Consider the following 15,917-nt stretch of genomic DNA (forward strand, 5'->3'; position numbering starts at 1 on the left):
CCTTTAAACTGTAAACGGCCCCACTTTCCCTTCAATGTCAAGTTCTCTTTTCAAGTGGGACTGATTTTCAGCTGGTAACTTGAGACTAATCTGGCAGTGAATGTTTTTGCGACCTTAGCGTTGCCATAGTGTGAATATAAACAGAAACCCTTGGCTTTTAAAAATGGTGTGAGGCGCCACTGTCCAAGTAGAGGGCAAATCCCAAAAAGTAAATAAATAAATACTGACAATATCACATTAAACACAACACTGCTGAGACCTTTATGCTGACTGTCAAATCACAGGAAAAAAAAAAAAAAAAAAAAAATCCAAATTATTCATTCTGACCTGGAGGTAAGAACTGAGCAGAAAGCACATAATAATGTATGACAGACAAGGAAACAGCACTTTATCATTAAGTTCTTTCACATACTCTGGCCATTATCAGCACTTGAAAAATCATGACCACAAGAACTCGATGTAACTGGACACACACACACACACACACACACACACACACACACACACACACACACACCAATGGACCCATCATGCACAGCAGACAACGTTGCGGGCCAAGTCGTGTGGCCTGCCAAAATGTGTGCAGACTTTTTTCACTACATGGAAATGTTCTCTGGAGGGGCGAATCATGTGTCACAAACCTGCAACCCTCCCACAGGCCTGTCAGTCCCATTTATTTACTCAGTGAAGAAGAGCCGATGCTGGAGGAAACCAGAAAGTGAATTTTCACTTTGACTTGGAGTGAAGTTACTCTATTTTGCAAGCAGATTGGCTGCCACACTGCAAATTTTGCAGTGAAAAAAAAAAAAAAAAAACAGACTGCGGGACTACCTTCAGTCCTGCTTCAACTGGAGTTAACTCAGGTCTATCATAGCATCAGTAACTCTTACTGGAGTTGAATAACTTGAATTAACATTAAAGACAAAGCTGATTTAACACTACAATAGTGCTGATCAAACACTATGATAAAGGTTAACATTATGATAGAGCTGATCTTACACCGGCAGTGTTGATTTAACACAAATGGTGCCGATTTAACACTATGATATTGATTAACACCATGATGGGGATTCTAACACTGTGATTGTGCTGATTTAACACTACCATAGACTGCAACATTATTACAGAGCTAATTTAACACTACAACAGAGTTTAACACTGATGGTGCAGATTTAACACAATGACAAGATGGATTTTACTGCATTCAGAGTGGGACCAGATGCAGTCCTGTCAGTGTCTATTTTACTCTGCAAAATTTACAGAGGAAGGAAAATCATGAAGAACGCAGAATTTTATTGATAGAATTTAACCAGGCCGGGGGGCAGCAGGTGTAAAACAGAATGGATAGAATCTGGATTGACAGCATCTTTACAGAGGAAGGAACAAAATATGAACATTTATCTACTTTGATGTATTGCTGTGTGCAGACACCTTTTTCTTTACCATGTTTCGTTAAATTGAGTCTAATTGCTTTGCTTTATTGAGAGGAAAGACAGATGGAGAAAAACGCACGCACCTGGTCAACTGGTGCAACGACCCCGAGGAGGGGTCAACTCCCAAATGAGAAATTCTCTCTCTGCTATTCTATCACAATTTTTCAAATGAGAAGGAGAAAGGGGTGGGGGGCAGTAAGAACCTTGCAAACACACATTTTTCTCACAGTAACTCACCGGCCAGGCAAAGCTGAAGGGCAAAACTATCCTGGATTTGTCATTCCGCACAGAACTCTTGAAAGAAAATGTATTTCCTCCGAGGACAGGCGTAGATCCCATTCCGAAGCTGCAGGGCCCCGCGGCGGAAACTCTCGACTGGTATTCCTTCAGACAAACTTTAAAAAAGGTGTCGCACTCGTCCTGCGTGCACTTTCTGTCCGCCGCGCTCCGCGTGCCGTCGCAGCACAGGCCGCTGAGCAGCTCGCCGTTCACATTGTGCATCGATAAGATCTGCAATTCGAATTGTCCCGACCCGTCTGACACCTGTTGAAGACAGAAGGTGTTGGAGTGGGGCAGAAAAAAGTGGGAAGGAAACCAAATTAAACAGGGAGGTACAAAAGAGTGGAACTGAACATCCTGGTGAGTTTGTTTAAACCGTGTTCTTAAAGTCAAACACGGTGGCGCGTGCAGATTTTATTGGCACTAGCTAGCTGTCGGTGTAAACGCTGCTTTTTTTTTCTGTCACATTTAACAGCTTTTCCCTGAGCTAAACCCACGTACCTGCGCAAAGAAGCAGAGCAAAAAGGCAACAACCACTGAGCCTCGTCTCAAAATCATGCCTCCGGACTGCTGTTCCTCTCGTTGGCACTAGTCGTCTGGCCGACTCTCGGCTCCAGCGCACTCTGATTTTTAAACAGGAGTCATAGACGGGCTCCTCCTCGTGTGTCCCTCTGTCTCTCCTGTCACTTTTCTTCTTCTCAGCTTCTACTGTCCGACAGCTTCCACTTATTGGTGAAGAAAGTCTACACAGTAGCCATGCGGCAACCGAGTCCACTGCTGACTGACTGCGAGTCCTAACTGGAGCACTGCTGCACAAGTTCAGCAGGAGGGCGTGATCACCGAGCTCCGCCTCATATATATTCATGAGCTGAGGGCAGTGAACCCGCCCCTTCATTACCGCCGCCAACCGACAGAGGAGGGCAGTCAGAATGCTGGCTTTCATCCCCATCAGCAGAACTTTGTGATGTCATAAGGCCACAATAAGGAGGCTAACGAAGAAAATAAAAGACAACAAATTTATATCATTTTTACAACCTTGGTGGTATTAAAATATTGCTGGCAGTTAAACCTCTGAGTGTTTGACTTACCATTTACAATTGTGTGGGTTGAAAGAATTCCTTTTTTCAAAAAAAAAAAAAAAAAAAAAACTGAAAAGGAAACACACAAACATCACTCAATCTGCATTTATCCAAACCTTATAATAAACTTTATCACAGAAGCTGGGCAGTTTCAGCATTAGCCATTAGCATAAAAATTTGGGTTTGTTAATAAGGACATTTGCAGACATTTATGGCACAGAAACAGACACTGAAAGACAATCATAGATATGCGAATGACAAAAATATGACAAATAATCACAAAAAGGCAGAATTAGTTGAGTTTGCTAATAAGGCTAATAGCTTAGTGAGCTGTCACGGGAAGCCAATGAGGAGGAGGACAAATCCAAACAATGATCAGTTTTACGTGATGGGAAGACTATTTTGTTATCAAAGATTTCCGTTTTTAAAACTCCCTGAAATATTGTCCACATGTGACCACTAATGACTTTTTTCTGACTGCCACCACAGTCAATTTGAGGGACACTTATTGCGCGCATGGAATAGTTCTGGTCTCGGCCTCCATTCACTTAGCTGTGAACAGATGACTGAAAAAAAATTGTTAAGCTTTCCGAAGAAGTGGGCGTTCAGAATTGTTGCTGTGTGTAGTAATCAGAGAGGACAAGTCACATTAAGTACAGTTAAAGAGTTAGGTTAGACTTCATTAAATTCATAGAGTTCATTCATAAAGTTCATTGACATCCAAAAATCTGCAAGTCTTTTTTTTTTTAATCCTGTGTTTTCAAGTACTGGTCTTTCGACACTTACAGAGGATCAATGATTTTGATCCCTATACAGCTCTAAAATGTGACATCAAATATCTATGCTCAAATATAATCTTTTCAAAATGGCATTTTGTTTTGAAGACCAATCTGTGTGTGGAATTTTTCATTCTCATTTACAGCAGTGATGGAATAAATGAATAAGGTGAGGTATCAGTCATCAGTTTGATGACAGAATATTACTCAGTTTGGGCCCAGGGCAGACACCAGCACTATTCACACCACGATTTGAAGTAGTTTGATGCACTAATACGCATCCCTATGTGTACAAGAGTGCATGTGTGTCAGAGATCCTGTCTATGTAAAGAGCTGCAAAGCACATAGTACGGGTCCTAAAATAAAAAATAATAATAATAATGAATATTTGATGTAACTTATATTAGATAAGCTTAATTTAATTTTGTATTACCAGTTGAAATGGACTGCATTTCCATAATACTTTTTCACCTGAAGCACTAAATCATCTGGGTTGCAAAAAGTGTCTTACATGAAGGCCAGTAGCTGAATCAAAACATGGAAGACATGCATGGAATGTTAGACTTCCCTCATGTCATGCAAGCCTTGGAAAAAGAGCTTGAAATTCCAGTGGATAAAAATGTTCAACTACTACATGTGTTCAACACTTGAACAATAATGATAACACTTATTTCCATTGACAGTACAACCAACACTCACTCATCTTCAAACGCTTACTCCAATTAAGGGTCACAAGGAGATGGAGCCTATCTCAGCAGTCATAGAGCGTGAGGCGGGGTGCACCCTGGACAGGATGCCAGTCTGTCGCAGGGTCACATATAGACAGACAAACACGGGAAGGACATGCAAACTGCACATAGAAAGGCCACAGGTGGTAACCAATCCCATGACCTTCTTGCTGTGAAGCAACAGTGCTAACCACTAAGCCACCATGCTGCCCATACAACCAGCACTGAATATGTCAAACAAAATGACATGAATTAAAAACAAACTAAAACATGTTATGATTTAAATGAGTGAAAAGTTGTAGGTTGATGTTGAGACTAATCACACCTACACATCTGATCTTATTTACAAACAACCTCTGTCAGTAAAACAATCGTGATGCGCAACACTGACTATCACTGATGTGATAGGCCTTTACTTTATTGTTGTGGCCATTGTGCATGTTTTAAAAAAGCAACCACAGCCAAAAATAGGAGGTTCACTTGTTCCCACCTGTATCAAACCTACAGAGCTGAAAAAGCAGTAGTTTGAAAGGCATTACTTGGGGAATTTTTTGCGGACCCACTGACTGGCCTCATTAATTCTACGCTTGCTCTGCTAATCAGAGGGAGTGTAATTAATAATCCCAGATAAACTAAACATTATGATCCATCAGGAAATTTAGGCTAAATTATTCAGACTATATTGGTTTTAACAAGAAATGTATGAACATATCAGTTGTCAGTGTTAAATTTGGGCAATACAGTGTCTTAGTGGTTAGCACTGTTGCATCACAGCAAGAAAGTCATGGGTTCGATTCCCACCTGTGTCCTTTCTGTGTGCAGTTTGCATGTTTTTCGTGGGTTTGCTCCAGTTTCCTCCCACATTTAAAGACATGCAGGTTAGGTGAATTGAAAACTTTATAATTATCCAGGTCTGCCTTGCAAAAGAGGTCTCAATTTCAATGGGATGAACCTGGTTAAATTAAAGTTTCTTTCTTTGTACTTTTTAAATTCAGCTGTTTTAAGTTTTTTGTTTGTTTTACGTATGGCATTCGCGGCTGATGTTTGTTTATACGTGTGTTCATGTCTAAAAGTAATGGCCAGTCAGATTTATTCTGAATGTGTTCCAACATTTAAACCTTTAATTAATGTAAGTGATCAGAGAATAACAGACAGATTACCTAAAGGCATTACTGCACTGATATTCTTTTCTGTTCACTCCAGTGGCAAAGGCCAATTGCATCCAGGTGTCTGTCTGGAAGAAGTAATGTATGAAGTGGGTCAGTGAGTTGGTCTGCACACACTTACAGAAACACTTATCCGTATCAGAGTATGGGAGCTGCTCTGTCCCTGTGGTTAGCGATTTGTGCACACCAATTATGCAGGTCAGTCAATGGGTCATAATCAAGGAAGCACAGTTGTGAACTCACATTACAAAGAGAAAACCGTATCAATCAGTAACTATCTGATATTTCACCATCACACTTTATAACCCTATATGAGGGAGTCACACATCTCAACTGTACATGTTCCTGATAAGCAGAAAGCATGTGTTGTTTTCTAACACTTTTTTTTCTTGGAAACACTGGCAATCACAAAGGTCTAGTTCACTGTTTTTATTGAAACACCAAAGCAAATCCCTTATCTTTGGATAAGATGCTGCAGTGATACAGAGGTGTGTGTTGTAGCTTCTGCTCCATGTTGTACAATAACAGCTTTGAAATAATGGAGTTAATGGTCATATTCAAAAAGGGGAATTTACAAATGCTGCATCTACAGTCTGATAAATTACCGCTGTCAGGATTCAGATGTGTTGTTTCCGGGTGTTGAACTTCAAGATGAAAGCTTCCTCTTGCTTCGCCTCACTCACTGAACTGATAGAGATCTCAGGTTACAGGCCTCACTGAAACACTCTCTCTAGGTAATTAGGGTTAATTGGAGACGTTTTAACCCTGGGGAGGATTTCTTTTTCTCTTGCCGTCAAAGACTAAATTGAGTTTAGAGATGGTAGGACGTTTGGGAAGGATACGACAGGATCTCATCTGCCACGCCCTCATGACCTGCCCAGAGGTGGTGATTGTGTTGAAATGATGATAGATGAAGGTTAAGATTGGAGACCGAATGTCAGTGAAAAGAGACCCTGAGAGTACGGGTCATTTTGACAGTCCAGTGAGGTTCAGTATGACATGTTCAACTAGAAACAGCATTATTTTGGGTTCATGTGTTCACATGGGAGTTTATACAAATGCCCCATGAAAGTGCATTATGTTTTTTGTATTCACGTCTTCCTGTAACTGTAGGTACGAAAGCAGCATGTTTGTGTTCTCTAAGCTTGGTTTGTCGTCGTCATGGAGCACCGACAGGGTTTCTCCTCTGAGGCCACAGTGCTAATCTCCTGCAGCCTTAATGTGATTATGGTAATGATCACACAAATGACCCCTGGGCTTTGGGGGATCCGTGATTCACACATCCTAACACAGGCTGAACAGGCACTATGACTCCACTGGCTTGCATACTACATCAACCAGACTGAGCCAGTCCCGGTGGCCTGCTCCTGTTCTTCTGTCCTTGCTGAGCTTGGAAGAGCAGAATGAATGACCAAATAAATTCCAGTCGCCAACAAAAGAGCTGAACAGCCATGAGAGAGATGGATATCTTTTGTTGTCTGACACTCAATGCCATATTCCAATCCAATTACCTCAGCCTTTTGCAACCCTCCTATTGCAGTGTATGGCATTGAAGCCTGCCTGAAAGACTCGGACCCCGAACAAGAATGTGGTGGATTAGGTGCTTATTGAGCATTCCCTTCCCCCTACCTGGTGTCCACTCGCTTCTAAAAAGATTTGAAACCACTGGCCTTCTATTGTTAGTTTTAGTGCCATTTTCATCAAACACTCAAAGACATAGAAGAGACTTATTTCCCCTTATTGTGCTGTATAGGTAATAGTGACACAATATCCAGAAGTGGTCTTTTGCGGAAAAAGGAAGGGAAGAAAACAATGGACTGAAGAATTTATTGCCATATTACCATAAAGACATTTGGACCCAGTTTCTGGACCCAGTGGAAGCATGAAGAACCTATTGCTGTATGTTTTGGTGCTGATTCAGCAGTAGATCTAGGGCATTAATTTTTATTTTGTCAGCATTGTGAAATGAGATCCTTTCATACCCTTCTCTTGAAATGGCATAGACTACATTTGTTTAAAAATTTGTAGCTATGGTTAAAGGAGGTATGTGCTGGGGTTATTGTGGTTGAAGGTCCCGTTGTTCTTTGTTGACACTGTGTTCCACTTTTTCATATTTGTCAAACTCAAGTACAGATACAGTTTCCGAAAACTGCCAGGAGCTCCTCAATCTCTTCTATCTGGAGTTCAGATGTTCTACTTCAGGGCAACAGCACAACTCTCCTGATGTACTTATTGTCAGTTTCCGTAACCCATTAGTAAGTACCTTCAGTTGCTATGGCAGATCCAAGCTGGATCTGCATTGTGATATTTTTGTAATGACATTATTGTAATTTCACAATACTTAAGAGCAAAATTCATAATGAAATAGACAGCCTAGTGACTCTAATTTCCAACCGAAGACAAACTGAAGCAAACTGAAAACCCTCTTTTCACTAAATGCATATTTATCAAAAGCAGTGCAACTGTTTTCCTCGGTGAGATTGTAGTTATCTGTCACAGTGTAATTAAAATAATATAAGCACGATTATTTTGAGTGTATATTCAATGCACGGCTCCTCTGGTGTTTGTTTCCTGACAATCAGTAGCTAAATCTTGCATTCGGCATGAAACTGGGAAGGCCGATACATACAAGTATAAAAACATATGCAACTTATTTACATTGTTTTTCTATGTAAGTGAGTGATGTGAAGGTGGGTACCTGAGCTAGACTGGAGGACGTGGGTGGGTGTCCAGAATGCTGGAGAGCACAAATGAGACCCTCTGCAGTTTAGTGTTGGGCTCAGTTAATGGTCTCACAGTGTTTACACTGCGTGTTTATGGGAGCTGCTTTTACAGAACGTGGTGCAGATGGTATCAGCAATAAACGGTCGGATAAATATTATTTCCTAGTGTAAAGATGGCCGCTTTGCTATATTCAACATTTATCCAAAAGTTCATGCTGTGAGGTGATGGTATTTTGATGTCAGAGTGTGGATGACTTAAGTGCCTCAATAGTTCTGTTTAAACAGAGATCCTACTGCCATGAAGAAGACTTCTCATTACACCGCCCTTGCTTTGTTTATGTGGAACTAAATAATTCCATCCTAGTGGTTGATTTTTAGATAGTATGACAGTGTTCCAGAATCAGACGCATGGTGTAGACAGTGTTGTCATTTAGTGTGAAGTATGACATATGCATCAGAAAGGTGAATACTGCCGAGCACACTGGACCAGTGGTTCCAAGGTCTGGTCCTCAGGAACTCATAACCTGCATGTTTTTCATGTCTCCTTGGTCTGCCAAAACCTGATTAACTCATTCAGATGTGCTCAGCCAATCAAGGGCTAACAGACATGTGAATGAACTAATCAGCTTTTAGCAGAGCAGGAATAGATAAAAAAAATATGCAGGCTGGGGTCCCTGAAGACCAGAATTTGGAATGGCTCCTATCAACAAAATATTTGGGTCTTCTTTTTAGCCTCTCTTGAATGTCTTGGTGCTTCCTGTCTTTCTGTATGGTTGTGAGACTGGGACACTAACCAGTTGTATAAGGCAGTGGTATCCAAAGTATTCCAGAAAGGGCCGAGAGGCTGCAGGTTTTCTTTGCAGCCACTGACTCCAGCAGGTGATTTCACTGATTAACATCACTTTGAGCAGATGGGATGAGTTCATCAGTGAAATCACCTGCTGGAGTCAGTGGCTGCAAAGAAAACCTGCACCCTCTCTGCCCTTTCTGGAATACTTTGGACACCACTGGTCTAAGGCAATGATGTGATGTCCCTGGTGCTAGGTCACTTCAGTACCACTGAAATAACTTTGTCAGATGAGCAGTTTCTTAGGGACACTTGGATGAGGAGTACCATTTGTGTTATGAGGGAACGTCAGATATGACATTTTGGACATGGGATAGGCTTCTTAGGGTGTGACCCAGCGTACAGGGGCCTCAGTCATGAGTACCTCTGCAGCTGAAGATCAAGCAACCCCACCCCCACCCCCACGATCCACCTGGTAGATATATGGTTACTTTCAAGTAGGGTCCCTTTATTGAGAGAATAGCGTCAACTCAGAACATGGCACCATTTTTGGTCCAACTGTGCTGAACTACAGAATGAACCTTTTATGTTTTCAACATTTTTTTAATGAGTTAACCACATACAGCAACACATCCAGGTACAGGTACTTTCAAAATCAATATAAAAATAGTTATGCTACCAAATTTACATACATTTACAATTTATGATGATTTATTTAATTAATTTAAAGCCTGATTTATGATTCTGCAGCTCTGTAACTCCGTGTCATGATGCCGACGTGTGACAGTTTCAAAGTTCTCCATCGCTGGATTATGCTTTATTCTGGATTAATTTGACCCTCAACAAGCTTTTCTTTCTACAATCATCACCTCCAAATCAAGAGGTAATCTGTACAATTTCCTCTTTTACAGACTTTGGTCTGCAAGTGTGCAGACTTTTCTGATCCGTCTGCAAAAACTATTATAATATGATGGCAGACGAAGGAGTGAAAACAGCAAAGTGTCAAATCACAGCCTTTTGTTGTGCCCTATTTAACAGGTGCACCTTCAGGCTACGGCTCGGGTCTGAGCACGGTGTGAAAAAAATAAATGGCCTTTTTTTTAAATCATGGAAATAACTCCGATCCCACATGCAAGGGGTTTAATGGAAATACATTGCGATCAGTCGGGACATTTTATCCAATGTGAGCAAAAAATCCGTTATACAAAATCCATTATATACGGTGTTTATTACATGGAAAACAATAAAAAAACATTAGGAATTTTTTTTCGATGACTGCGAATATCTGGTTTATACGATGAAGGTTTAGGTGACTTTTACTGTACATGGGACTGAACTGTAAATTTATCTCTCAAAGCTTTGACGATGATGTCGGATTCCATCCCACACGGCTGACTTTATTTTCCCAAATATTTCTTCTGTTCAGATCTGAAGGGAATCTGTACATCTTGAAGCCCTTGTTGTGTCTACTTGTGCCACCAAATGCATAGTAACCCGGCATTTTCAGCAAATAAATAAATAAAATGGCTGGATTTACATGCAGACAGATTAACAGCGAACGCTAATTTGGCCACAAGATGGCATCACGAGTCACATAACCATTTTTTTCAGCTTGTCATGCCATTACTCTCTGTATCAAGGTACTCTACTTTCAAGAGGTGGGGATGTCTGCTTTGGTGGTTGCCATCCAGGATCCAGTGCAGTTCTGTGGTATGGTGGTTGTGGCAACACATAGCACTAGCACATGCACCCAAATTTGACTTGTTCTCCAGTACACTTTTGCAGACATTTCAAGAGTAGTATCTTGGTTTCTGTGGGTTAACTGCTTACGGTAAGTCCTCCAGTGGTGAGGCGCACACAACCAGTAAGGTATCATAAGAATGTCTCGCCATCCCTTTGTGACTGCCTCTGTTGCAGGTTTACCGGCAGAGTACCCCTCAATTCCTTGCTTGTATGATTTATGCGGAATGGCAAGGTGGAATAACGGTGCAACATTCCCAGCTCCAGCAGGCTGCATAAAGGAGCCTAATATAATGTGGTTAGTGTGAAGAAGGCCCAGCTGGTGCAGGAAGGTTAAAAGAAAATTGGATTATAGAGGGTTGGGTTGAGAGCACAGGTTTTGATTTTCATTGGTTGGAACTGTGCTTAATTTCTGTGGTGGCGTTGTGGGTGACTCATTTATGTCATGCTAATTCTAGTTGTTTAGCTCATACTTTTGTTTTGTTTTGTTTTGTTTTTGCTCTCCATAGGAATAGAGGTGGTTAATTTTTAGTGTGCACCTTAACAGGGTCACCTGGTCTTATACTGGGAGAACCGGTGAATGGTTTCTCAGTGTTCGTGCATCTTCATATATCCTAACAGCCGGAGAGGGTGTTTGATCCCCTGAAGGGGGGGGGGGGGGGTCCATGAAACAAATCAGATTATTCCTGCTTTGGCTTGCTGTGTTCTGCTCAGTGTTTTATACTGCTCATCTTGTGGTCATGTGATTAAGCTATGTGATAGTGTATAGTCACTGCAGAGGGTGAAGTATTTAATTTGTCACCGCGATGGAAAAGGCAGCGTGAGAATTATCTGGAATGCTGCAAAAATCTTTACACCATTGATCAGCGTGACTGTTTCTAAGGTGGGAGTTTGCAAACTATTCAGGCGGGAAGATTAGATCCTTTGCACATGGCATCATTGGAGGTGGTCACCCAGAGTGAGGAGGGTCTGGGCTCAGGATCACTGAGTCAGAACAGTGCTCTCTGCAAACAGGATATTGACCCTCACTTGAGGTGAGCGCAACTAATTACCTGAACTTCCTATCTGGAGGTGACACTGATAAAACTCTTCCTTCTTTTGTCCTCATTTGTTGATCTTGTGACATTTCAGTTGTTCACCAACTGTGCGCATAATAATTTCTAGGCTCGCCAAGAGGAACTTGAACATGCACATATAAGTCCAGTAAAAAGTAAGGTCATTGCCAGCCTTAAAGGAAAATATTGATGCTGGCAAAGTCTTGTCATCCCTCGCACCATGACGTAGTGTTTTTTCCATGACACATTTGATGATTGCTTCCAAATGGGTCTGTCAGCTTCAATATAACCGACCCCGGCATTTCACTTTTCTCTAAAGTAAATAAAGTCCACCAGCTCTCTCAGGAACACACATACTGAAGAAAATGTAAGCTCACACCCACCACGGAGCACTGAGTGAGAACAGTTTTTTTTTTTTTATACATTTTTTTTTCAACATTCAATCTTCTGTCTCTCAAAGGACTAACTGTGGCAGTTTGCAGTTTGAATTGTTGTTTTTGAGCATTTGCACATTTAAAGCTGTAAAGTTATTTTATAAAACCTGATGCATGCGCCAGATGACCAAAATTTGTGTGTGGCGTTTGACTGTCAAAATATGTGATGAATGACAGTTAAATTGAATAAGGAAAGCCTGTTACTTTACTTCTGATTAACTTTGCTTCACAGTAATGAGGTAAAGTTCTATCCAATCATCCTGCCTCAGTTTGATACAACTAATTAATGTTGTGGCTGCCACCCTTGCCAACGTCCCACATCCCACTATGGTCATATCGCAGTCCTTGCCAGCAACTACATACCGTGCATCCAGAAAGTATTCACAGCGCTTCACTTTTTTACACATTTTGTTTGTTGGAGCAAATTCATGTTTTCCCTCAAATTCTACTTACAACACACCCATAAGGACACACATGAAAAGTTTTGTTTTAAAATTTTTGCAAATTTATTAAAAATAAAAAAAACTAAGAAATCACATGTACATAACTATTCGCACCCTTTGCTCAATACTTACAACCTCAAGTCTTCTTGAATATGATGCCACAAGCTTGGTGCACCTATCTTTGGGCGGTTTTGCCCATTCCTCTTTGTAGCGCCTCTCAAGCTCCATCATATTGGATGGGGAGCATCAGTGCACAGCAATTTTCACATCTCTCCAGAGATGTTCATGTCATGTTCCTGCCCATGATGGGTTCATGTTCTGAATCTTCTGTGTTTTATGTATATAATATCGGGTTGCCATGGTCATGCTTCAGTTATGTTTTGTTTTGTTTCATTTATTTTTGGTGTATCATGTGCCTGCCACGTATGTTGTTTTGTTGTGTTATTTATTGTTTGCTTTCTCTTATGTGCATTTAGTTTCAGTTTAATTCTGTTTATCACATTGTACGTATTATACTTTAGTCACAGGTTTTGGTTATCATTTATCTTCAAGCATTTCTTATCTGATTATGTTCCATTTGTTATTTATTGCATTTTCTGTTTATCAGTTATCTTTTATTAATTGCATTATTCTGTAGTCACCGGGTTTGTTCATTCTCTGTTTTTCAGTAGTTTATTTTGACCTTCTCATTTGTGTTTTCAGTTCTTATGTTCATGCTTAGGTTGTTGCCTGTCATGGTTCTTCTGCATTCTGTCCTTGCCTTCTGATTTATCTTGGTTCTCAGTTTTTGCCCTTCTTATTTGACTGCCCCTGCACCAGACCTTGTGTCTTTGTCTTTCACTGTTACTCTTTTTGCTCTGTTTTCATCCACCTCCGCTCTTGCACCTGTTCACGTGTCTTTGTCTGTTTCATCACTCCACTCTGTTTTCCTGCCTTCACTATCTTGCCCCTTGCATATCTTTGTTCACTAGTCATGCCCCCTTTCAGAATGTTCACTGACACCTGCATCTTGTTTCACTAATTACACCACCAGTAATTTAAGCCCTCACAGTCTTACAGCTCACTGCCAGATCGTCGACTTCGTGTCACTTTCAAGCCTCTGTCCCGTGCCTAGTTTTGTCCAGTTGTCCTTGCCGGTATTTTGACTTTGCCTGTTTTTGACCTCGTTTGTCTTGCCTCTGATTGCCCTTACGCTGTGTATTTTGACCTGTGCCTGTTTTTTGACGACGCCTCAGTCTCTCGTCTGTCTGCTACTTACGCTGTGTATTTTGACCTGTGCCTGTTTTTTGACGATGCCTCAGTCTCTCGTCTGTCTGCTACCTCTGCCACGCTGCTTGACCACACATGTACCGACCACCTGCCTGTTGAACCAATTAAACCCCTTTTTGAACTCTATCAGTCGTGTGAGTTTGCACTTGTGTCCATACAGTTTGTGCCACGCCTGATAGTTCAATGTGATTCAGGTCTGGGCTTTGGCTGGGCCACTCAAGGAAATACACAGAGTTGTCCTGAAGCCACTCCTTTGATATCTTGGCTGTGTGCTTAGGGTCATTGTCCTGCTGAAAAATGAATCGTTATCCCAGTCTGAGGTCAAGAGCGCTCTGGAGCAGGTTTTCATCCAGGATGTCTGTGTACATTGCTACATTCATCTTTTCCTCAATTCTGACAAGTTACCCAGTTCCTGCCACTGAAAAACATCCCCACAGCATAATGCTGCCACCAACATGCTTCACTGTGGGGATGGTGCCTGGTTTCCTCTAAACATGACGCCTAGTATTCACACCAAAGAGTTCAATCTTTGTCTCATGACACCAGAGAATTTTGTTTTTCATGGTCTGAGTGTGGCAACACGGTGGCGTAGTGGTTAGCACTGTTGCCCCACAGTGAGAATGTAATGGGATCACTTCCCATCTGTGGCCTTTCTGTGTGGAGTTTGCATGTTCTCCCTGTGTTTGTGTGGGTTCTCTCCGGGTGCTCCGGCTTCCTCCCACATTCAGACACATTGGAAACTTTACACTGTCCGTAGGTGTGCATATGGGTGTGACTGTGTTTGTTTGTCTATATGTAGCCCTGTGAGAGTCCGGCTCCACTAAGAGAGTGACTTCCATCTGGACACTCTACCATAGAGACCTGATTGGTGGATTGCTGAAGAGATGGTTGTCCTTCTGGAAGGTTCTCCTCTCTACCCAGGAATGCCGGAGCTCTGACAGAGTGACTATCGGGTTCTTGGACACCTCCCTGATTAAGGCCCTTCTTCCCTGATTACTCAGTTTTGACACGCGGTCAGCTCTAGGAAGAGTCCTGGTGGATCTGAACATCTTCTGTCTGAAGATGATGGAGGTCACTGTGCTCATTGGGACCTTCAAAGCAGCAGAAATGTTTCTGTACCCTTCTCCAGATTTGTGTCATGAGACAATCCTGTCTCGGAGGTCTGCAGACAATTCCTTGACTTCATGCTTGGTTTGTGCTCTGACATGCACTGTCAGCTGTGCGACCTTATATGTAGACAGTTGTGTGTCTTTCCAAATCATATCCAATCAAATGAATTTACCCCAGGTGGACTCTAGTTAAGCTGTAGAGACATCTCAAGGATGATCAGTGGAAACAGGATGCACCCGAGCTCAATTTGGACCTACATGGCAAAGACGAAGGTGTACATGCACTCGATGGTCTTTAGTCATTTAACTTATTGTCTCACAACATGGTCCCAAACAGATGCAACTACCCTGAAACTACTGAAGTCATTGTTTAAAAACCCCCTGAAAATTATGGATAAAAAGCCTCTGCATTATCATTATTGTAACCTTCTAAATAAGTACAACATATTAGACTTTGAAAGTTACCAGATGCTACTGGATGCATGTCTTATTTTCAAGGTTTTAAATGGGCTTGCCCCTCCACCCTTAATGTATTTTATACAAAAAAAAAGTAATGTTGGAATTCATACCAGAGCATTAACAAGAGGAGACTGTGAAGTACAGAGGCATAGATCTAAATTCAGTCAGATGGTGGTGTCCGTCAGAGGAACAAAATTGTGGAATACTCTACCAGACCGTATTAGAAACTGTGAAAACTACCTAACATTCAAAACAGATCTAAAGAAATGGCTGAAAGCAAACCAGTCATGTACTCATACGTAAACTCAACACCGGTCACTAAACTTCAGAGTGTCTTTAAATAGTCTGTCCCTGTTGTGTTCTTATAGTGTATTGTCTGTCTGAAACTGTAGTCTGTTCAGTCTATGCATTTGTCACGTGTTGTGTTGTAACTGTTT

At 41.5% G+C, this 15,917-nt stretch overlaps 1 protein-coding gene across 1 annotated transcript in view; it reads right to left on the bottom strand.

Annotated features, from left to right (window-relative positions):
* Window positions 1-2,510, bottom strand: part of jag1b (jagged canonical Notch ligand 1b) — a 66,618-nt gene extending 64,108 nt beyond the window's left edge. Inside the window, exons 1-2 of the mRNA XM_034185695.1 lie at window positions 2,214-2,510; window positions 1,671-1,976 (exon numbers count right to left, since the gene is read on the bottom strand). Of these exons, the coding sequence (XP_034041586.1) occupies window positions 1,671-1,976; window positions 2,214-2,270 (363 nt within the window). The 5' untranslated portion in view covers window positions 2,271-2,510. The remainder of the gene's footprint in view (window positions 1-1,670; window positions 1,977-2,213) is intronic.
* Window positions 2,511-15,917: the final 13,407 nt, after the last annotated feature.

The sequence above is a fragment of the Thalassophryne amazonica genome, chromosome 13 (genome assembly GCF_902500255.1).
Source record: "Thalassophryne amazonica chromosome 13, fThaAma1.1, whole genome shotgun sequence".
Classification (NCBI taxonomy): Eukaryota; Metazoa; Chordata; class Actinopteri; order Batrachoidiformes; family Batrachoididae; genus Thalassophryne; species Thalassophryne amazonica.